This window comes from Tamandua tetradactyla, chromosome 4 (assembly GCF_023851605.1).
Source record: "Tamandua tetradactyla isolate mTamTet1 chromosome 4, mTamTet1.pri, whole genome shotgun sequence".
In the NCBI taxonomy this organism is placed as follows: domain Eukaryota; kingdom Metazoa; phylum Chordata; class Mammalia; order Pilosa; family Myrmecophagidae; genus Tamandua; species Tamandua tetradactyla.
In genome coordinates, this window is record NC_135330.1 from 37342801 (window position 1) to 37366605 (window position 23805).

Sequence of the window (23805 nt, forward strand, 5' to 3'; positions counted from 1 at the left end):
TTTTATCCAACATTTCCAGATGTTTTGTATTGAATATTTTGTTTTGTTTGTTTTAGGGTATTTGGCTTTCCATTGTCTGGATTTTATTTTTACTGTTTTTCAATTGCATTTATTTACTTTTTCTTTGGGGATGGGGAGCTGCATGGTCTGGGAATCTAATCCAGGTCTCCTGCATTTAAAGCAAACATTCTACCACTGAACCACCCATGCACCCTCAGTTGCATTTATTCAGATTCAATATATATTTCTATTACATTGAATCTTCTTTCTATGCTGTTTGTCACTTTAAGTACCACCAAACCACACAAAAATTTCCTGTGAGAGTTCATCCTATATAATAAACATTTGTAAATCATTTGTTATATCACCAGGCCCTGTTCTAATTTCTAACCCTGCCCTTAATGAGTTTATAGTCTACATTTTCCTCTGCAACATTAACTTCTAGCAGCTCTTCTAATACTGAGCTCCTTGGAATCTATTATTCCTCAATATTAATGCTTTAACTCATTTTTTGAATAATGGTTTCTAACGGCAGTAGGGAACCAACGCACTGATTGAATTATGGTGTGATAGAATAAATAGCCAACACTTGAGATGCCTGCAGAGGAAGCAGTATACTCAGAAAAGAGAATAGTCTGAAATGGTTTCAGGTAAAGCAAGAAGATGGAGGAAACCCTTGAAGGAAGGGGTCAAGATTATGGAAAACTTTGCTGCTTATAGAGTTTCAGAGGGTAAGCAGAAGGAATTGGAAGGATAACAGAGGTGTTAAGTAAGACAAAATGTCATGCAGATGATGGTCCAGAACAAGTGGCTGTTTGGGAGAGGGATGACATTTGGTGTTGACCATGTAGTAAGAAGGAGAGACTGATGGACTTGGTCTCAGCAGTCTTTCTAAGGAAGATCGGTAGGCCTGGTGGCCAGCACTCTTAAATAACAATTTAGTCTCAGGTGGAAATTACTCCTAGGTCTTTGTTCTCAGCAATAATGGCCTTAGATGTCATCAGTTGTGGGGACTGCAGTTTTTCCACCTGCACTTTATTGCACTTAATGTCTGTTCTAGTTTGCTAGCTGCCAGAATGCAACACACCAGAGACAGATTGGTTTTCAATAAAAGGGGATTTATTTAGTTAACGCATAGTTCTTCAGAGGTAAGGCAGCTAACTTTCCACTGAGGTTCTTTCTTACGTGGGAAGACACAGGGCAATCTCTGCTGGCCTTCTCTCCAGGCCTCTGGGTTCCAACCACTTTCCCTGGGGTGATTCCTTTCTGCAGCTCCAAAGGCCTGGGCTGAGTTGCGAGTGCTGAGATGAGGTATGCTGAGCTGCTTGGGCTGTGCTACGTTGGGCTCTCTCATTTAAGCACCAGCCAATTAACTCAAACATCATTCATTGCAGCAGGCACGCCTCCTACCTGACTGCAGATCTAATGAGCAACAGATGAGGTTCACGTGCCATTGGCTCATGTCCACAGCAACAGAACTAGGCATGTTCACCTGGCCAAGTTCACACCTGAACCTAACCACCACAATATCTGATACGTGTCCTTGCTACTTGGGCCCTTCTTATTCTCTTCAGTGTTCCTTATAACATGATGTTTCCTGACTTTGTGATTTCTCATTAGATTTTACAGTAGAGATTATCAAGGAACCAAATACGACTGCAGAGCCACAAAGGAGACAGTCCTTCTTTAAAAGGACTCCTTCAAGAAAGCCCTCGTTGAGACCCAGGTAAGATACAGGATTTGGCTATCTCCACATCTCCAGACATAAGCTCTCTCTTTAATCTCAACATAATAATGCTGAATTCATCTTGCTATGTATGGATTTCCAGACGATTTTCCATATATCACTCATATGTGCACAGGCACACCTTATATTTTAAATCATTATTTATTTCCTAAAATTGGCATCATGCAAACTATATTTTGTGTCAATATGTGTGCATCTATTTCCTTCCATATAGATATAGCATGATTTATTTAGCCATACCCTTTTTTATGAACATTTACATTGCCTTTAATGTTCTGTTCTAAATATCACCATAAAATAAACACCTTTGTACTTGTATCCTTGGCTGTTTGTGTTTTTCTGGTTTGGACATGTACTGCTTAGTAGGCTTCTAAACTGGTTCCTTCCTTACTGTCTCTTCCTTTAACATCAATCCTCTGGTAAGGTCCCACCTCTAGGCAAAGACTCTGTGACCTTTTCTTCCAGGTGTGCCCATCCTCCTGTCTTCCCACCTATCTTGGCACAAGTGTCACCTCTACATAAAAGTTCTCCAGATTTTATGTCTGCTACGCTTTTGCTCTCTTTCAAAATCCTGAATTCCTGAAATGCCAAACACTAACAAAGGACCACTTTTTAGGTTCTGTTTTCTATTTTCTGAACTTGATTATAATTTTTTGAAGGTCATGCCATTCTCCCACTCCTGCATTCATTTGTATTCAATAATTATATATTTTTTATTAGAGCAGTTGTAGGTTTACAGAAAAATTTTGAAGAAAGTATGGAGTTCCCATATATGCCCCCACCCCCCCTCACAGTTTCCCCATTATGCTGCATTAGTGTGGTATCTTTCTTACAATTGATGAGTCAATATTATTACAAAGTGATTATCTATTAATGCCTATTAATGAAGGTACTCTTCTAGATTATGGGGCTATAGCAGCAAATATAAATTTGGTAGACCCAGTCACTGGAAGAATATTTTTTTTTTAATATTTTTATTGCGATACCTTCACACACCATACAGTCCATCCAAAGTATACTATATCCACAGGCTCATAATGTCATCACATAGTTGTGCATTCATCTTCATGATCATTTTTAGAACATTTGCATCACTTCAGGAAAAGAAATAAAAAGACAAAAAGTCATACACCCTTTACCTCTTACCCCTCCTTTTCATTGCCTACTACTATTATAATCTATCCCCAATTTTTTGAATTGATAAAAAATATGATCCATTGTAAAATATAACATATACAAAGCAAAGAAAGAAAAAAGCAATAATTTTCAAAGCACATTTCAACAAGTAGTTATAGAACAGATCCCAGGGTTTGTCATGGGTTACTATTCCATCATCTAATATTTTTCTTCTTTTTTAAAAAATATTTTTACTGATAAATCTTAATGTACATACATACAAACATTCTTAACATACAAACATTCCAAATATGGTGTACAATCAATGGCTCACAATATCACCACATAGTTGTATATTCATCACCATGATAATTTTTTAGAACATTTGTATCACTCCAGAAAAAGAAATTAAAAAAAAGAAAAAACTGACACATCCCATACCCCTTACCCCTCCCTCTCATTGACCACTAGTATTCCCATCTACATTTGTCTCCCCTGTTATTTGTTTATTTTTATCTATATTTTTTACTTATCTGTCCATACCCTAGATATACCTATTTTTTTCAACCTCTTAAAAAAGTTCCCAACATGAATATTTTCAGTTACTGATAATATTCATTGGAGGTGATGTGTTGGCTGTCTCTAGATAGTCTTCATCACCTTCAGGTAACTGAAATTATTAACTGAGATTCAATCATTTCTTCCTTTGGCATTTTAATTGTGCACCTCTGTCTACTCCAATAGAAATATCTATTCTCCAATTATTTGATCAGGAATATTACAGAAGTCTTTTCTAAGTCACATATTTATAAGACCATTAAACTCTAGAAAAATATTCCTGGCTGCATATTTCACTCTCATATTTTCAGTTAAGACCACAACAATGGTCCAGGGCTATGATTGCTACAATTCTCTTAAATCCTGCCCCTTACTCCTATTCATTGGAATAAACAGTTATTGATCACATGCAGAAGAAGTCTAGACACTCTGTGGATGGTATTGATAAAAAATAAGACACAATCCCCGACCTTACTCTAATACATAACTAAATAAAATGTAAGGAAGTCTTTTAAAATGTTGTAATAAATTTTTAGGTAAATGCTATGAGAGTATAGTGGAAGGATACAGAAATTGTGAATGAGGATTGAGAAAGTTAGAGTATCACAAGAGGCCCTGAACTATATGTAGGAATTTAATTTCAAATAAATTTGAAAGTATTTAGTGGTTAAGACCAAACCTTCCAAGCTGAAGGAATGACGCAAAGATATAAAATTATGAATGTGAAAATAATATTCAAATACCCGAAAATAGTTCAGCGGTGTTTAAGCATAGACTGCCTAGGATGAAGGGATATAAAGCATAAGTTTCAAGAGCTATATTGAGACCAAATAAGCAAAAATAGAAGTTGATTTAATTGTTAAAGAATTTCTATTGATTCAATGGCAGTGGGGCTGCACTGTGGTTTGTTGGAACAGGGGGTAGAGGACTGGTTTATAAGACTTTAAAAACATGGTTCAGCAGCAGCAGCAACACTATTACAGCGCATTAGAGACACAGAGGCTGGAGGCAGAAATGACAGAAGGTTGTTGCAGCTGTGGGTTAAGGCAAGTGATGGTAAAGGTCTGAATTCAACAGCGGAAGTGGGATTGGAAGGAAAGAGACTGATTAACAAAAAACACACAAAACCTGAAGAATCAGACTTTCGGAATGGTGGAGTGAGAAATGGTAAATCTCATCCCCAGAATGATAAAATTGGGCAAAACTTTTAGAAACAGGAGGGTAGTTCTTGCCTGCCATGTGGGAGACCCAGGTTTTTCCCCAGCTCAGGCACTTCTCAAAACAAACAAACAAACAAACAAGCAAACAAAACAAAATCAACAAATGATTCTGCAATAACGGGATACTCACATAGAAAAAGAATGAAATGTGACCCCTGCCATACAGTATATATATATATAAAAAAATTCAGAACTCTGTAAACTAAGCGCACATGACAAACTGAAGAGAATTTAAAGGTGAAATTATCCAATAGTCCACAAACTTTTCAAGGATATAGAAGAAGAAGGAATACTTCCAAACTCATACTATGAGAATAGTATTATTCTGATACCAAAGACGGCATACAAAAACTATAGACCAACAGGCCTCACGAATATAGATGTAAAAATCCTCAACAAAATATTAGTGAACTGAATGTAGCAGCATAGAAAAAGGACTTTACAGTATGACCAAGCAGGATTTATCCTAAGAATGCAAGGTTGATTTAACATTCAAAAATAAATTAATGTGCCTGCCATACCAGAGACACGGGTTCAATTCCCAGTGCCTACCCATGCAAATATAAATAAATTAAAATATATAAATTAATGTAAAAAAATTAGTGTAATATACCATATTAATAAAATAATGGGGAAAACGTGTAATTTATCAATTGAGGCATAAAAAGCATTTAACAAAATCTAATATCCATTCATGATCATATCTCAATAAACTTGGAATAGAAGGGAACCATGTCATCCTAATAAAGGATATCTATAAAAAACCTACTGAATGGTTTCCCCCTAAGATAGAGAACAACAAGGCATGGATGCCTGATTTACCACTTCTATTCAACATTGTACTGGAAGTTTTAATCAGTGCAATCAAGAAAATGTAAATGGGAATTAGAAAGGCAGAAGTAAAATTGTCTTTATTCACAGATTACATAAGCCTGTATGTAGGAAATCTACAAGAAAACTTATTAGAACTATTAAACTCAGCAAGTACATAGAATAAAATAAATATACAAAAATTGATTGTATATCTATATACTAATGACTGACAATCCCAAAATGAAATTAAGAAAATGATTGCATTCACAATAGCATCAGAGAGAATAAAATACTTAGAATAAATTTAACTGAATTAATGCAGGAGTTGTACATGAAAAAATATAAAACATTGCTTATGGAAATTAAAGATCTCAATAAATGGAGAGACGTTCCATGGTCGTGGGTTAGAAGACTAAATACAGTTAAAATGGCGATTTTCCTCAAAGACATCTACAGCTCAACCCGTTTCTTACAAAAATTTTAGCAAGTTTTTTTTCTCGTTGTTTTTTAGCGTGGGCTGTCTCCTGGAACCCAATGCAGACCTCCAGCTTGGCAGGAGAGAATTCTGCCACTGAGCCACCATTGCACCACTCCCTAGCAAGTTTTTTTCCTTACAGAAATTGACAGACTGATCCTAACATTTATATGGAAATGCAAAGGTCCCAGAACTAATTTTTTTTTTTTTTAAACATGGGCAGGCACCAGGAATCGAACCCGGGTCCTCGGGCATGGCAGGCAAGCATTCTTACCTGCTGAGCCACAGTGGCCTGCCCCCAGAACCAATTTTGATGAGGAAGTATAAAGGGGAAGGAATTTTACCTCCTTATATCGAAACTTATTATACAACTACAGTAATTCAGACAGTATTACTAGCATAAGAACAAACATATAGTTCAATGGAATAGAATTCAAGTCCAAAAATTTCTTTTATTTACGGTCAATTAATTTTCCACAAAGGTCCCAAAGCAATTCAAAGGGAAAATGATAGTCTTTTCAACAAATGGCACTAGGACAGTTGGATATCCACGTATTAAAAAAAACAAAAACCCATGCCCTTATTTCATATCAAACATAAAAATTAACTCAAAAATCAATCAGAGCTCTAAATGTAATAGCTAAAATCATAACACTTTTAAATAAAAGTCTAAGAGAAAATTTTTATGACTTTAGGCAAAAATTTTTTTAGATACAACACCATAATTGTGGTCCACAAAAGAAAATAAGTTGATAAATTGGACTTAATCAAACTTCGAGCCCCAGATAACCAAGACAGAAAGTAGAATCCACTCTTCCACTGGGGTTGTCAAATGGTTGGAGCAAACCCAGGAAGGCTATGTAAACTTTCAAGTTTATCTTCAAGGAAACAGACAGATCAACCCACTCATCCACTCTTCCCTTCGCACATGGCTATATGCCCCGCAGCTGGGTAGCTGCCCCTTCCTATTTCCCAGTGAGGACAGAACGCAGGGTCACCAGCCCTTTTTCTGCTCCAATGATGCTTTCTTGTTTCCCAGAAACTTGACGGAAGTCCTCCTAAGTACACAGCACTTGGACTTCTTCAAGTCATTCCTCAGAGAGCGCAAGTCTGAAAACCCGCTGCAGTTCCTCATGGCCATACAGAAGATCACTATCGAGACCAACGAAAAGCTTTACAAGTCACTCGTTGAAAATGTCATCAAAACTTACTTCCATGGCAAAAACCCTCCTGGTAGGCACCCCATTCTCCTCATCCTGTTTCCTTTTCCCCTTAGTTCTGGAAAGAGTGTCTCGTGTGAGACCCCTGGGAGAGCAGAACAGAGTGGAGGCCACGTGGGGGCAGGTTTGAGAGACAGAGATTAAGAAGGACAGTGAAAGCAGAGAACAGTAGCCGTGATAAAGCCAAAGGAGTAAATTGAGTAAAAGAAGCCAAGGACAGGCCCTTTCACATATGCCCTCTTTTTAATTTTGTTTAATCCTGAGAATAGCTTTGTATGGTAGGGTCAAATAACTCTATTTTTTTGAAACCCAGAGAAGATAACTCATCCATTTGGTGGGGCTCGGATTCAAACCCAAATCTTTTGACCCTCAAATCAACTAGGCTGGAGTTTATACAAAAAGCGAAGTTTAAGTATGCAATTGGGAGCATCCACCACCCATAGCTTGTAAAGAGAGTTGCACTAGGCAGGAGAGCTCTCTGCTTGAAAATTTTTGCTTCATAAATTTTGTCTTGTTTTCTACTTACCTAAGGTGGGAGGGTAAATCTGGCCTGTGTAAATTCTTCTTGTTAAGAAGCAGAAGTTGCGAGAAAAGTACTGACCTGTAACTCTAGAGGGAAAAAAGAGCGTTGAGTGTGACATCACCCTGGAGGCAAATACATTTGCAGCCACAGCAATGAGACTTGAGCCTTCCATTTTAGCACAGATGAATAGATGAGGAAAGGAAAATTGTTTTTTTGTGTGTTTTTTGTTTGTTTGCTTGTGGTAAACCAAAATAAGTTTATAAATTTTATGAAAATAGACAAAGAGGTAAGCTTGTCAGGTCTTTATTTGGAGAAATATTTATTTGCTGAGTCTCGGGATGTCACGTTCTGCACCTCATTTTGAATGGGATAGAAGAAAAAGAGAAGTACCAGATCCTGTCCTTGATAAGTTTCCCAGTTTTATTATTGCACACAACAGTCACTAAAGACACCTGGAGAATCCTCTTACCATACATCTTAGATTCTCCCCTGTCCAGCTACCTCCCTACCCTCTAAAAAGAAAGCATTCAAACAAGCTTCAGAAATGAGTCTCTTAAAAATTTCTTTCCCTTAAGCACTCCTCTTTGAAATTTTAGTGAAACTAGTTCAGAAAAAGGTATCTGCCTTACAAATACTTTGCACATAGCTTTCCGAGTATGTTTGTGAGATTTTCAATCAAGTTGAGGATGGCTCAGAGTGTTGGATGGATTGAAAATAGGGGGTGGTGAGACTCTAAAGCGAAGAAAACACCAGCTACCTCAGAAACGGTAGACAAGAGGATGATGGCTTTTTTCTCTTGCATATTTTTTTAGAAGAAATATTGCAATGCAATGCCCCTTTTATCAAAGAAATCTCTCATATGCGTCACATCAGCACAACTACGTTGTTAACAGTCCAGGGCTGTGTCATGAAATCTCTGGAAGAAAAGTGGTGAGTATGCCCCGTGACGGCAGTGATTCTTCCCGGACCTAGTCATTGGCTTCTGAGAACCACGTTAACCAAGAAGTCTCAGAATCCATTCTCACAGCCCACTGCCACAGCCTACCTACAGAAGAAAAAGCCAAACTTGTCTTGAACCCTTCTACCTACCTATCTATACACACACACACATTTCTGTTAATATGCCTTAACGAAAGAGCAAGACAGTGTTCATCAGGAAATCAGGAAGGACAGGCTGGCATTAGCAGAGGGCCAAAATTGTAACAAGCGTGTTTTTTCGTATCCCACTATCCCCCCTCTTCCCACTTCCTCTGAAAGCTGAGATAAATTTGCTTTAATATCCTTCATGTGTCAGGATTTTGCACTCTTTGATATTCTTGGTCTCCTGCTGGCAGGTTTAAAGATTACCAAGAGCTGTTCCCACCTCGTCCTCAGGAGATGGAAGCTGAAGTACAAATTTCCCACAGGAAGATCTCCAAGACAACTTACCTACACGAATCACAGGTCAGTGAGGAAGAAAGTGAAAACAAGACACTGGGGACAAGGAAACCGCAGCTGTGCATTGTCCACTGTACAAATGACTCTTCATTGTTAGCCTATTTAATCACCAAAGCAATCACTGTTTGGAGTAGGTTTTTTGTTTGTTGTTTGATTGTTTGTTTTTGCATGGGCAGTGTTCCAGTTTGCTAGCTACCGGAATGCAATATACCAGAAACAGAATGGCTTTTAAAAAGGGAAATTTGATAAGTTGCTAGTTTACAGTTCTAAGGCTGAGAAAATGTCCCAATTACAATAAGTCTATAGAAATGTCCAATCTAAGGCATCCATGGAAAGATACCTTGGTTCAAGAAGGCCGATGAAGTTCAGTTCAGGGTTTCTCTCTCAAGTGTAAGGGCACATGGCAAACACAGTCAGAGTTTCTCTCTCATCTGGAAAGGCACTTGGTGAACATGGAGTCATCTGCTAGCTTCTTCTCCTGGCTTCCTGTTTCATGAAGCTCCTGGGGAGGCGTTTTCCTTCTTCGTCTCCAAAGGTTGCTGGCTAGTGGACTCTGCTTCTTGTGGCTGTGTTGTTCGCTTTCTCAGAATCTTTCTCATCCTCCAAAACTTTTCCACTTTTATAGACTTCAGAAACTAATCGAGACCCACCCAAATGGGTGGGGACATGCCTCCACTTAATCCAGTTAATAACCACTCTTGATTAAATCACATCTCCAGGAAAATGATCTAATTACAGTTTCAAACACACAGTACTGAATAGAGATTAGAAGAAATGGCTGCCTTTACAAAATGGGATTAGGATTAAAACATGGCTTTTCTAGGGTACATAACATTGTTTCAGACCAACACAGGCAGGCACTGGGAATCAAACCCAGGTCTCCGGCATGGCAGGCCAGACTCTGCCTGCTGAGCCACTGTGGCCTGCCCTGGGGTAGGTTTTTAAATCCCTGTTTTTCAAAAAAAGTATCTGAGGCTCAGAAAAATTGTTTTTCTGGGAACTTGAGGAAGCCACTTTCTCTTCAATCCATGATCACAACCAACTGAGAGATAGGCACAGGGGTCAGATACATGGAAATCAAAATGTTACTTTTATTACTGCCAGAAGCTGGTTTGGAGGGCAAAGATTGGTCACGAAGCCAAATGGGTCTGCCAACCCTCTCTGCACCCAGCTTAGACTGATGTACACGTGAAGTCACTGGCGTGCCTGAACAAGTTAGGCCTCCCCATTTCAGGCCGAGCCCCTGACCACAGGACAAAAGGCAGGATGAACACAAATATCTTGCAGACAAGCAAATCCCAGCGAGAGAATGCACAGGGCTAAAAGCAGGGCATGCCCATTTCCTTCTTCCAAACTTACCGGTTATCTGTCTTACTCCTTTGCCATGGGGGGAGAGGAGAAAGGAAGCAGGAAGTCTCGACCTGTGGTATAAACAAAGAAAATGAAACGTCCCCTCATATAATCACTTCCTCAATATGTTGTAGGGTTGTTAGTTTCAGAAAAACTTAAGCCCAGCTCTGCCTGACTCCTAAATTCATGCTAAGATACCTCTGAAAATAGTGCCTGAGCCTACTTACGCACTATTCCAGAGAAATGACAATCCCCTCCACATCCCCTACCTTTCTCCTCCACATGTGAACCCACTCCAGGTCAAGTCCCCATGAATGACCACGTAGGATATTTAAAAGAATTCTCCACCTGGAACCAGGGCACTTAGTTTTAATTTCAGGTCTGTCACTTGCTCTGTGGTCTTAGATAAAGAAAAGAGAAAAGGAAGCCCACAGGTACTAAATGCTTATTATGTGCCAAGCACCTTGTCAGGATTTCCATGTATAATCTCTGGCCCTCACCATGATCCTGAAAGCTATTGTTTTCAGGACTGAACACATGGAAACACTGAGACTCAAATTAACTGACCAAATTACACAATTAGGGAGAAGTTAGACTCCAAGTTTCTGATCGCAAATCTAAGTGCTTTTTCTTCTTCATTACTGACTCTCTCAAGGCATGCTGAGATTTGGTTTCCTCTCTACAGAATGAGATAGCTGAACTAGATGACCTATAAGTTTCTTTCTGGCTCTAAATACCAATTTCTCAAGGAAAAAATGAACCAGATAATGGCCACTGAGCACCTATTAAGAAACTGAGGAAGAAACTTATAAAATGCATTTTCAGGTGTGAGTGTGTATGTGTGTGCATGTGATTGTACTTTTCTTTTTTAAATGCTTGGAAGTGGTTGGACTCATTTTCTTGTTTCTTCACTTCAAAATCTACCTGATATTATTGTGTTGTGGGTCACACTTAACTCTGTGCTCTGATCCTCACTACTTTTAGCTCCTGCACTCCTTCTGCCAGTCACTGCAAGCAAATCTTCATCGCTGAGGAACTGGTGGAAGGAGCTCGGCCACTGGCCTGATTCATGACTGGTTGGCACTGGACTCTTCCACCCATGAGCAGCTGAATCTGGGGCAGCTCATGCAAAGTTTCTGCTTTGAGTTTCCTCATCTTAAAGATGAAGCTAAAAATTATTCCTGCATGGGAGTGTAGTGAGGACCAAATGTAATGAATGTCAAGCTTCTGGCACATATTAGCATCTCAGTAAACAGCAGCTATACTACTGAAAATGTCATACCCCCCTGTCTTTCCTCAGAAGAAGGGCTGGCTTAAAATGGTCAGCTTTATCAGGAGCTTTTGCAAGTACCGCAGGTTTATGCTGGATCCCACTAAGCGCCAAGAATTTGAAGACTATCTTCACCTGGAAATGCACAATAACAAGGAAAGTAAGTAATTTCACTCTGTACTTCCCTTCCCTGTTCATGTTTTGGCCATGAATGTTAGCCCAGATAAGAAGCTACAGAGCTCACTGCTCCGTGGCGTGTCTCCATCACCCTGAGGACTAGCAAGAACTCCTGGATGCACAGCCAAGCCCAGGCTTGACTAGAGATGGGTACAATCTCAGTGGCTTCTGCTTAGGGAGACAGCCAAAGTGGGAAAGATTTAGTTCAAGGAATATGCTAGATTCTCCATTTTGCGAAAACTCTTTCCTTCTGTTGTGTAATTTGGTCTTTAGGAAGTTCTTTTACATTATTTTATAGTTTGTAAAACAGAAAGTAATAAAAATTACAGAAGTATATGGTATAGAAGTGAAAAGCCCTCAAAAGATAACATTTTTAATCCTTTGTGAACTTGCCTCCTGATTATTTTTCTATGTGTATTTTAATATGTATATAATTTCTCATATTTCCATCATATAGCTTTATGATATAATTACATAATATAAATTCTGTCATTTTGAAATATACTGTATTTGCAACTTGCTTCTATGTACTTGTATCTTGGATACCATTTCATATCAGTATGCTTATATCTGCTTTGCTGTTTTGACTGCCAAAGAGTGTCCATTGTACAAATGTGTTCAACTACTTCATTCATTCATTCATTCATTCATCCTGCTTTTCTAGGATCTGCTTTGTGGTAGGTACTCTGCCAAGTGCTGGGGATACATCAGTGAACGTGCAGCATAGGAATTGCTCTCATGTCTCCTATAATGCTGTGGGTGGGACAGAAAATAAGAGCCACACATGGAGCCAGATTCTTGAGTCTGAATCTGCCACTTTCTAGTGAAATGATGTTGGGAAAGTGACTTTGTGCCTCAGTTTTCTCATTCATAGGATGGGAACAATGATGGTACCTGTCTCATAGGGCTGTTGTGAGGACTGTAAGCTAATACATGTTTTAGAACAAGGCTTGGCACATGGTACGTACTATAGGAGGGTTAGCCCTTATGTTGCCAATACATAATTGTGATGAGTGAGCCTGATGATAAGTGCAGGGAGACCCTAAGTTGTCAAGTGGTTTATGGAAGAGACTTCTTCCAGAAAATAACATTTCCAGGTATGTGCAGAACATTAAAATAAAAAGAATGGTGCAGTGAAAGAACTGCAATCAGGCCGATTGGACTAGAGATTAATGAGATGGAAGGAAAGTGCCTGCAAAGAGACTGAGTTATATCTCACTTAATGACTTCTGAGTTGCTCCGTTTTTGTTTTAACAAGCAATGCTGAAAAAAATACAACCATAATTTGTGCTTGTATGTTCTTTACAATACAAAATTCCTTAAGATGGAAATCCTGGGTAAAAGGTTAAGAAAAGTTAAATTTTGTCCCTCCAACAACATTGCACCAATTTATACTCTCACCAGCAGTATAAATGAATCCCTAGTTCCTTACGAACTCACCAACAATTGGCATTGTACGTTTTAAAAGACTGGCAATCTAGTAGATGAAAAATAATATGCCATTCCTATTTTTGTATATTTAATTAGTAGCCGAACATCCTTTAATATATTTATTGGTCATGTGTGTTCTTTTTTTTTTTTTTTTCCAAAGCTGAACAGGTTTGTTGGGGTGAGGGAGCAGGGAGAAGATAGGTGGGAAAGCGAAAGAGAGAAAGTAGGTGGGAGCCGGAGCCAATGAAAGGAAAGAGAAAATGGCTCCCATGTGTTTTCTTTTTTGAATTGTTCATATCCTTTGTCTATTTTTTCTGATGGAGTTTTAGTATTCATATTTTTTTTTGTAAAAACTTTTTTATGTATCTAATATAAACTGCTTTATCACCATTAATTTAGGATGTGAGATTTGTTCTTCTTTAATGTAAAATCAGCTCAAGCCCTCATGCCCCAGATTGGCAGCAGGTCCAGTTCCACCCTTCTTTGACTTCCTGCTTCCCCAGCATCATATGAGAGCCCAGGAAGAAAAGTGATTATGCAGCCCAATGGGATGGCTGCCTGACTTCCAGTTCCTCTTCCACGCAGGGAAGAGCCTGGGGACAGTCAGTCTACTGTTCCAGCTCTTTTGGTATGAAGTTCAGTACACACACAAGCGAGTGTACAAGCAACCAAGAGCCAAGCCAAGAAATTGAAAAGTGCATAACCCATGCAACCCCGTGTGCTGCTCTCCAAGCACACTCCCTACCCTCAAAGGAGGTAACTGCCATCTTGAACGCAGGTGTTCGTTTATTTTATTGTCTTTTAAAATGTACATATGTTTTCATACTCCTCCTATGTTATCCTGAATCAAACAAATTTTTAAGCCTCTTGGGACCTCCGCTTCATTAATCCTATTGATTTTTTCAGGCCAGAGTGTGCGTTTTTATTTCCAAGAAAACAGAGGCAATCAGAAAAGAACTTTCATAGCTTTTCATCACTAAATCACTCAAACTCCCCCGAACTCATACCTTCGTGTTCCAGGGAGTCAGGTGCCCATTCTTGCTCCTAAGTAAGCATTCATCCCCTCCTAGCCACTCAAGAATATCATTACTGCAAGCAATTTTCTTGTGCATCTTAATTTTTTCTGTTGGATGATTCAGTCAGCACCAAATATGGCCTCATATCTCTTGACTAAAAAAATAATAACACCTAACTTGAGCCTAACATTCCCCTCCAATTATCTGAAACATTTTTCTGTTTCCCTTTGGAACAAAAATCCTCAAGAGCTGTACATTCTTGCCACTTTTTTTTCCTTCTCTTCCATTTTTTATTTATTACTTTATAGGCTTTATTTTCAGTGCAGTTTTAAGATTTACAGAGCTTGTGCAAAAAGTCCAGAGTTCCCATTTACTTCCTCTCCTTTTCCCCTATCCCAACAATTTTCCCTTTCGTTAACATCTTGCGTTAGTGTGGTATATTTGTTACAACAGATGAACCAATACTGATACATTATTATTAACTAAAGTCTAGCTTACATTAGGGTTCATTTTCTGTGTTTATAGTTCTGTGGGTTTTGACAAATGCATAATGTCATGAATCTACTATTATTAGATTTATCTACCAGAGGTCCATTATTTTCTCTACTTTCATTATTTTCACTGTCTTAAAAATGGCCTTTATCTATTCATCTCTCTCCATCTCCCACACCTAACCCCGTGGCAAGCACTGATCTTTTAATTGTCTCTATGGTTTTTCCTTTTCCACAATGCCATATAGTTGGAATTGCACAGTATGTAGCCTTTTCAGACTTGCTCCTTTCACTTAGCATTTGAATGCATTATAAACTTTCTCCTTGTCTTTTCAAGGACTGTTAGTTCATTTCTTTTATCTCTGAATAATATTCCATTGTATGGATGTGCCACATTTTGTTTATTTATTTACCTATTGAAGAACATCTTGGTTCCTTCCAAGTTTTGACGATTATGAATGAAACTGCTATAAGCATTTGTTGCAGGACTTTTTGTGGGTATCAATTTTTTTGTTTGTTTAATTTTTTTGTTTTTTATTCTTTGTTTGACTTTTTTATTGTATAATATGATATGCATACAAAATAAAGAAAATAAAAAGCAATAGTTTACAAAGCACTCTTCAGCAAGTAGTTACAGGACAGATCCCGGAGTTTGTCATGGGCCCATGACATCTCAGATTTTTCCTTCTATGGGTATCAGTTTTTAACTCAGTTGGGTAAATACCTGGGAGTGTGAGTGCTGGATCCTCTGGTGAGCTCATGTTTAACTTAGTAAGAAACAGCCAAACTGTCTTCCAAAATGGCTGTATCATATTGCATTCCCACAGCAATGAGAGTTTCATTTGCTCCACATTTTTTCCAGCATTTGGTGTTGTCAGTGCTTTGGATTTTAATCATTGGAATAAGTATGTAGTGGTATCTCATTGTTGTTTTAATTTGCAAGTGAAATTGGTCTCTAATTTTCTTTTCTTATAATTCTTGTCGAGTTTTAATATCAAGATTCTATTGACCTCATGATTAGTGTTAATGTTTCCTGGAAAGATCTTAAAATTTGGATTCAGTTAGTTTAGTCATTGGAGGATGATTTGGATTTTCTACTTCTTGTGTTAATTGCATAAGTTATATTTTTCTGGGAATTCCTCCATTTCATCAGTCTTATCAACATAAGATTGTTCATACATCTACTAATGATATTTTTTAATTTTTTGTTTTATCTTTTCAAACATGTGACTATTTTTGTTATAGTCTATCCACCAATCAACAGAAATGCCCTATTTTCCTCAAGGAAATTGCGCACTCTTTTGGATTTCTTAACTTCTCTTTATCCCATTTATTTATATCACTTTTATTTTTTTTATCAGGGGTCCATGATTTTCTTTACTTTCATTAAACCTAATTCCAGTTCTCAGTCAATAGTCTATATGCAATATTAGGCATTGGCCCTTATCTTCCTTTGAAGTGCTTGCTCCTTCTGACACAATCTTCTCTCCTATTATTGCCATTTCCGCAATTCCCTATGAACTCGGCCATTGTAATGGTTTCTAGGACCTTGATCTCTTCCTGTAGCCCATTCTACTATTTCTATCCTGAGTCCTTTCCACATAGCCTGGTTTAACCAATACCTCACCTCATATTGGCCTTGCCGATCTTAGAACTCTGATAGAGAATACCATGTATGATGTTGGCTATTCCCACTAGAATCAACACAATTTAACTTACTTTGGATCTTTAATACTGCCTTAAATTTTTTTTCTAGTTTTTTTCTATCATCTGCATCCAAGTCCTTGTAATTTCAGTAGACTTTGATTTTCCCATGAAATTTCTCATACTCAGAACAAGGCCATCTGACATGAATTATTGTTTCTTGACTAGAATTAGACTTATTGTATATCACCATCTAGTTTGTCCTCCTTTCCTTCAGACTTATACAAATGAATGTCTCATTATTTTCAGTGTTAACATCTATACCTTGACCCAATACATTAATATTTTCTGTAGTATCCACCAATTCGTTCTTTCTCATATGTATCAGATTCCTTAGTTTCCATGATATTAACTCTCATTCCATTTTAATCATTATGTTCATGACTTCATTTAAAACCTTGATTGAATTTATATGGCTTTAAATTCTTATCCATCAGTACCATCATCTCTACCATTTCTGGGTATGTTTCTATTCACTGTTTTTTCTGCTGGTTATGGATCATAGTTTCTTTCCTCTTCATATATCTGTTACTTTTTGGTAAATAGTAGACAGTATTACATAAGTATTATATTGTTGGTATCTGATTTTGTTGTCTTTGCTTAAAGAGTATTAGTTTTTGGTGGTGTTATTGTTGTTAATTGCTCCTTCCCCTTGTGGGTAACTATTTTGTTGTGGTTACAGTATGTCTTAACCTTCCATGGATATATATGTATATGAATATGTATGTGCATATATATATATATATATATATATATATATGCAAATCCCCTCTTCCATTCTTAAAAAGTTGCATAGTTTACACATTTTTCTCCACTTTGAATTATTTTCATTTCTTCACCTTTCCTGGAGATCAGTATACAGTAATTTATAATGACAATTCTCATTTCTTTTTCCAGGTGCATGCGATTCCACTGATATAACATAGTTTATTCATGGAGTTCCCTAGTGATTGATGTTTAAATTGTGCCCACTCTTTTTCTATTACAAGTAGCCCCTGTGATGAATACCTTGTGCATAAATCTTCTCATATTTTGCCAGTGTGTTGGTGAAATAGGCATTTACGACAGAATTGCATGATAAAAAGATTATTATATTTGTAATTTTGGTTAACACTGTCGACATCTCTTCCATAAGAATGTCATTTTGCATTTCAATCAGCAACATATGAGAATGCCCATTTATTATAATCTCATCCTCAGAATAATGCTGTCAGACTTTTGAATTTTTCAATTTACTGGAAAAGCAATGATATCTCAGGACATTTTGAATTTGTGTTTCTCTATTATGAGTGAATTGGAATATCTTCTTATATACTTGAGTCATTTGAATGCTTTTTTATTGTTAACTCTCTGCTCATTTCTCTAGCTCATTTCTTTAAAAAAATTGTCTTCTGCATTATTAGAAGTTTTAAAACACTAGATATATTAACTCTGTTATATAATTACAAATTATAAATTACAGGTTGTAATGTTCTTACTTTGCTTCTTTTGTATTTTGTCATGAAAATATGTTTGGTTTTGAAAAATTTTTATGTAGTCAAATTTATCTATCTTTTTCTTTATTGCTTATAGGTTTGGGAGCATATTTATGAACATTTTCCACTTTCTAGTCATACAGGAATTCACACATGAACTCTTCTAATCCTTATAAAAATTTTTCACATTCATACATACACATATATACACACATGTAGTGATCTTTTATTATAACAATAACCATAGTAAATATCATTTCTTTTGATCTCGACATTGGTTTTTTATGTCTTCTGTCTTATTGATTAGTCTTGCTAATTCTATTAGTCTTTTCATAAAATCACCTTTTGTTCTTTGATCACTATATGTGTGTATGGCCTATACTAAAATAAATATAAAAAAGATTTCTGTGAACTGAGATCAAAAGTAGAGTACCCTCTACTGTCTGAAATAGTTTAGGCCATGAGTACAATGCCATTTAAAAAATCTGCCTCAAGCTTTGTACAGTTTTGGGTCTGATGAATACCTTATTTCCTCCCATAACATGCTTTCTCACTTTGTCTCTGAAATATATCTCTTCGCTGCCTCCATTCTGCTCCCTGAGGGTCTCCCGTGATCCCTGACCCTCTATATTGTCCATCCAGAGTTAAAGTTCTCTCCTTATTGATCCCCAAAGTACTTGCCTCAGTTCTACTAAGAATCTGTATTGGGTCATGGGTATGTTAGCCTTATTATGCTGAAGTATGCACAAAAAGCTTTTAGCATCCAGGCTCAGATTTCAATGGCAATTCATTTATTCAATAGATAGCACCTTCCATGTGCTAAGCTCGGGGCTAGATTCTGAACATAAAACAATAGACAAGACAAATGTTGGCCCTGCTTTAATGGAATGTACATTCCAGAGGAGGAAATAAGCAAAACAAGAAGAATAAAATGGTTTGCTTATTTAGTATTAACTAAGGGAAATACATAATGCTGTAAGAATCCCTGACAGAGAGAAGGAACATAGGCTCCAGGATACTGGAAGACTTCCTGGAGGAAATAGCAAATAAGTTGAATTTTGAAGGATGAGTGGGAACAAATCAGGAAAAGGATGAAGGGGAAGACTTCCAAATACAGGAAATGGCATATATGAAAACCCAGAGTTACAGAAAGATTAGTATGCTTGAAAGACAGAGTAGGGAGGGTAGAGGGGTGAGAAATAAGGCTGAGGGGTCATAGGGCTTAGAGAACATTGAACCTCATGGGCCACTTGAGGAGTTGTAGCTTCATTTGATGGGCAATGAGATGTTTTAAAGGGGTTATACATTTTAAACTTCTTTTTGGAGATATAATTGAAATGCAGTGAACTGCATATTTTAAAGTGTGCTAAGTTTTTTTGGGGGGAGGTGGGGGTGCAGGGGCGGTGGTACATGATCTGGGAATCGAACCCAGGTCTCCCGCAGGAAAGGCAGGTATTCTAACCACTGAGCTACCTATGCATCCCTGCTAAGTTTTGACATATACATACACCTGTGAAACTATCACAGCCATCATGACAATGAACATAAATATCACCCTCAAATATTTCCAACGGTTCCTTTTCATTCCTCCACATCATCCCCTCACCTTCCCCACCTCACTCCCACCCCCTGCAACCACTGATCTGCTTTCAATAACTGTAGATTAGTTTTCATTTTCTAGGATTTTATATGAATAGAATTGTACAATAGGTACTCTTTTTTCACCTGGCTTCTTTTAGTCATTATCATGTATCATGTTGTTGAATGTATCAACAGTTCATTTCTTTTTATTGCTGAGCACTATTCCAAAATATGTATTTACTAACATTTATTCCTCTATTCACCTATTAATGGGCATTTGGGTTGTTTCCAATTTTTGCCTGTTACAAATGAAGTTGCTATGACTATCTATGTAAAATTTATTATATCCGTATAAAACTCAACATGTGCTTTCATTTCTCTTGGTAAATACTTAGGACTGGGATGGTTGGAATGTATAGTAGGCATATGTTTACACTTTTTAAGAAACTGAAGTTCTCCAAAGTGATTGCACTATCTTACATTCTTACTAAAGGTATAAGAGTTCCAGTTTCTCCATATCTTCATCAACACTTGATTTTATCAGTCTTTTTTATTGTGCCACAGTCTAAAGGTGTGTGGTTTTATTTCATTCTGGCTTTAATTTGCCATATCCTAATGGTCAGTTTTGCATTGGCTTATTTGCCATAGGCATTCTATTGTAGTGACATGTTGTTTAAATCTTTTGCCAATATGGGTAAGAAATAAACAATATAATAGGGGAAAAAAAACAACACAAGCCCTAAGAGAGATTGCAACTTTAGTATGTAGAAATGTCTTGGGATATAATAGGTGCTAGGCATTTACTGAATGTCTTAGTTACCTTCTCATCTTACATGTAACCCTTGACCCTATATAGGGAGCATCATTCCCACATCAATTATTCCTAAAACAGTACCTGGAATAAAGGATTTAGGGGGAGAACAGTACATTTTAGAGTAGATTAGGCTATTTTCTTAAACTCAGGTAGGCAATTAACTTAGGTATACCTGTTAGATTCAGCCCCAAACTTTTCTCTTCTCATACCAGAATCCATATGGATGGATTTCTTTGGACATACTTTAGTCAAGAAACTTCCTAAAATAAGTGTCTTATTTTTCTGGCACATAATTTAAACCTTCTAGAACCTTCTGTGCTCTCCTTTACTCATTCCCAAATGAGTAAAGGAGAGCACAAACCTCTTTTGTGCTCTTTAGCTTCCTGACTTCAGTTTCTTCTATTAACTTCTTCTATACTCATGTTTCAGGTTTTTTTCATAGTTTATTCCTAAATTAGTTTCCCAATAAACCTTGAATAAGCATCTTCAGAACCATACAGTCCACTGTGAAGGTCATATCTGCATGTTCAGTTTTCCGAGTCTCCATGGAAAGGTTAGGGATTAGCATAACTACAATGTGATTAAATTTCTCTTAGATGAGCACCAGGCAAACGCCTTTCAGTATTTAGTGGTTTTGTTTTGATTTTGGATCTGTGTGTGTGTGTGTTGTATGTGTGTAGTCGCACAATGTGGACAAAAGGCCTTTTCAGCAGTCCTTTTACCAATCAAGTCTAAATAAAAGGTTGAGCCCAACAACAGCCTAGTTCAATAGTTCCAAGGGGTGGATCCAGAGTTCCTTTTCTTCATTGGCTATGCCCAAATTGAAGTCTTCAGGTTTAAGAGTGATTTAGTCAAAACAGATTTTAATTTCTTCTTTCTTGCTCAGATTTCACTGCGGCTCCCAACGTAGCTGGACGCCCAGGCATATATCCTGCTAATATCAAGAGTGGAGATCATGAGAATGAAGAAATAACACTCTTGAGGCGGCGCATATTGGGCCACAGGATTATCACTGTCAACTATCTGATCAATGATTTATATTTCTTTTCTGAAATGGAGAAGTAAGTTTCCCACATCCACTTTCCCTCCTGGCTTTCTGTCCTTACTACCTCTCAGCAAGGACTGGGTTGGCCCTATAAGTGGCATAGTGGTTTCAGGTCTGCCTGGCAGGAGTCTCTATTTGAAAACCTTCCTGAATGTCGTGACTTAGCAATTTCCAACATGCTTTCTTTTGGGTTCTGAAAGCTCTTCAGTATTCTGGAGTTCCCAATATTGAAATGTGCTCACTTATTCTCAGGAAGTAGAGCATTTTTTCCCATCATTTATAAATATGATAGAAGGATTCTTATGTAGCACTATTGGACCAGTAGTCCTTTAGTTAAAGTCAGGAATTATACTAATAAGCATTATGTGTATGTGTATATGACATTAAACAGATACCGTAAGCTAAAACATATCAGCATACATTCATTCACCTGTCAAACTTCCGATATAAAGTCAAAGTCATTCCACTGATTGGAATTATCTTTCTTGTTTCAATGATACCCAAAATGCTATCTACTAATTCCAATTTTGCTTTCTTCAAAATGGAGCAAGAACTCAAAGATTGCTGCAAAGTAATATAGTTCTTCTGGATTTTTTATGCTTGTTTTTTGCTGTTTTAAATCATCTTGCCCCATAATTCAACAACAATTTACTTTCAAACAACTTGCCTTTATTGGAATGTTCCAAAGCATTTAGATTTATTTTCAGAGAAACAATAGCCACCTTTTCTTTTCATGTTCATAATTCATCCATTTAACTAAACAACAAATTATAGTATCGAGGACAACAGACAAAACATGACTCTCAGTAAACATCCGCCTGAACTGGTTGGAATAGATGTGTGAGGGCGTTCTAGGGATGGCCCACCAGGACATGCCATCTCTCCAGGTCATGAGCCTCATCACATGTTCTTGAGAAGGAATGGAGAGCACTGGTAACCCAGCGCATCAGTTAGGGGCACTTGGTTAAGAGACTTCTACTGCAGAGAGATGTGGGTCTGTTTTGCAAAGGTTTGTTGATTGCTTACTCTAAATTAAGCACCAGATTTGGCTTTGAGACACAAAAATTACAAAGACGTGTTCTATCTTCTCCAAGGTCCCACAAACTAATGGGGATGGCAGACAAGATGCAAATAAAAATTGGAAGTGGTAAAACAAGTGCTGTGGTGGAGTCAGGCACAAGAAGGCCATTTAGACAAACATGAGGCCTCAAATAAGGTCTCCTAGGAGACAGGTCACCTATGCTGAATTTTGGAGGGCGACTAGGGGTTAGTCAGATAGACGGTGTGTCAGGGCAAGGAAAGGGAGGCCAGTCAGAATAAACAGCCTCTGCTGCTACCATTGGAATTCCTTCTGCCATCATCCCTCCTGACTGGCTCCTCTGTGTTCTTGCTTGCCCTCTACAGAGTATTTTCTGTGCAAGGACTAGAGTGACCTTTAAAAAATATAAACTGGGTCATGTCACTGTTCTGCCTAAGATGTTCCAGTAGTTTCCCCTCACTACTAGGGTAAAGATCAAACCCATTCCCATTGCCTGAAGGGCTACATGTGAGCGGGCTCTGCCTGCACCTCGGAGCTCATTTCCTTCTTGTCAGCACCTGCTCCCATGCCCTAGCTATACAGATCTCCACTCTGTCCCTCCAACAGGCCAGGCTGAGCAGATGCCTGCTTTGCAGCCTTTGCTTGCTAGTACCTCTGTGTGAAGGACCCCTGGTCCTCAGATCTTCAAAGGACTGGCTCTTTTTTACTCATCATTCAAGTCTCACTGCTCCCCCCTCCTAATCACGTCATCGCCTTTTGTTGTCTTCATAACACTCTATAGGACATTGAATTATTCATTTATTTACTTATCTTCTCCCCCTCACCAATTGTAAGCTGCTGGAGAGCTGAATCTCTTTTACCATGTTCACTTCTGAAACAGTGGCACAGAATAAATCAATGAGTGCACAAAACATGCTGTTTTAGTCTGTAGGCTGCTGAAGTGCAATATACCAGAAATGGAATGGCTTTCCTTTTTTTTTTTTGGAGTAGCTTTGCAAAAGGCAATTTATTGGGCAGACCATGATGGCTCAGCAGGCAAAGTTCTTGTCTGACATGCTGGAGACTTGGGTTCGATTCCCATGCAAAAAAAAAAAAAAAAGCAATTTATTAAGTTGCAAGTTACAATTCTAACATAATGAAAATGTTCAAGCAAAGGCATCCAGGGAAAGATACCTAGATTCAAGAAAGGCCAATGTATCTGGAATACCTCTGTCAGCTGGAAAGACACATGGTGACAACTGCTTGCTCTCTCTTCTCATTTCATAAGGTTCCCTGGGGATGTTTTTTTTCTGCATCTCCAAAG

General features: G+C 37.8%; 1 protein-coding gene across 1 annotated transcript in view; it reads left to right on the forward strand.

Moving 5' to 3' along the window:
• RGSL1 (regulator of G protein signaling like 1) overlaps positions 1-23805 on the forward strand; it is an 80489-nt gene that overhangs the window by 31603 nt on the left and 25081 nt on the right. Inside the window, exons 11-16 of the mRNA XM_077157185.1 lie at positions 1621-1726; positions 6969-7162; positions 8485-8602; positions 9007-9115; positions 11760-11889; positions 21305-21479. Of these exons, the coding sequence (XP_077013300.1) occupies positions 1621-1726; positions 6969-7162; positions 8485-8602; positions 9007-9115; positions 11760-11889; positions 21305-21479 (832 nt within the window). The remainder of the gene's footprint in view (positions 1-1620; positions 1727-6968; positions 7163-8484; positions 8603-9006; positions 9116-11759; positions 11890-21304; positions 21480-23805) is intronic.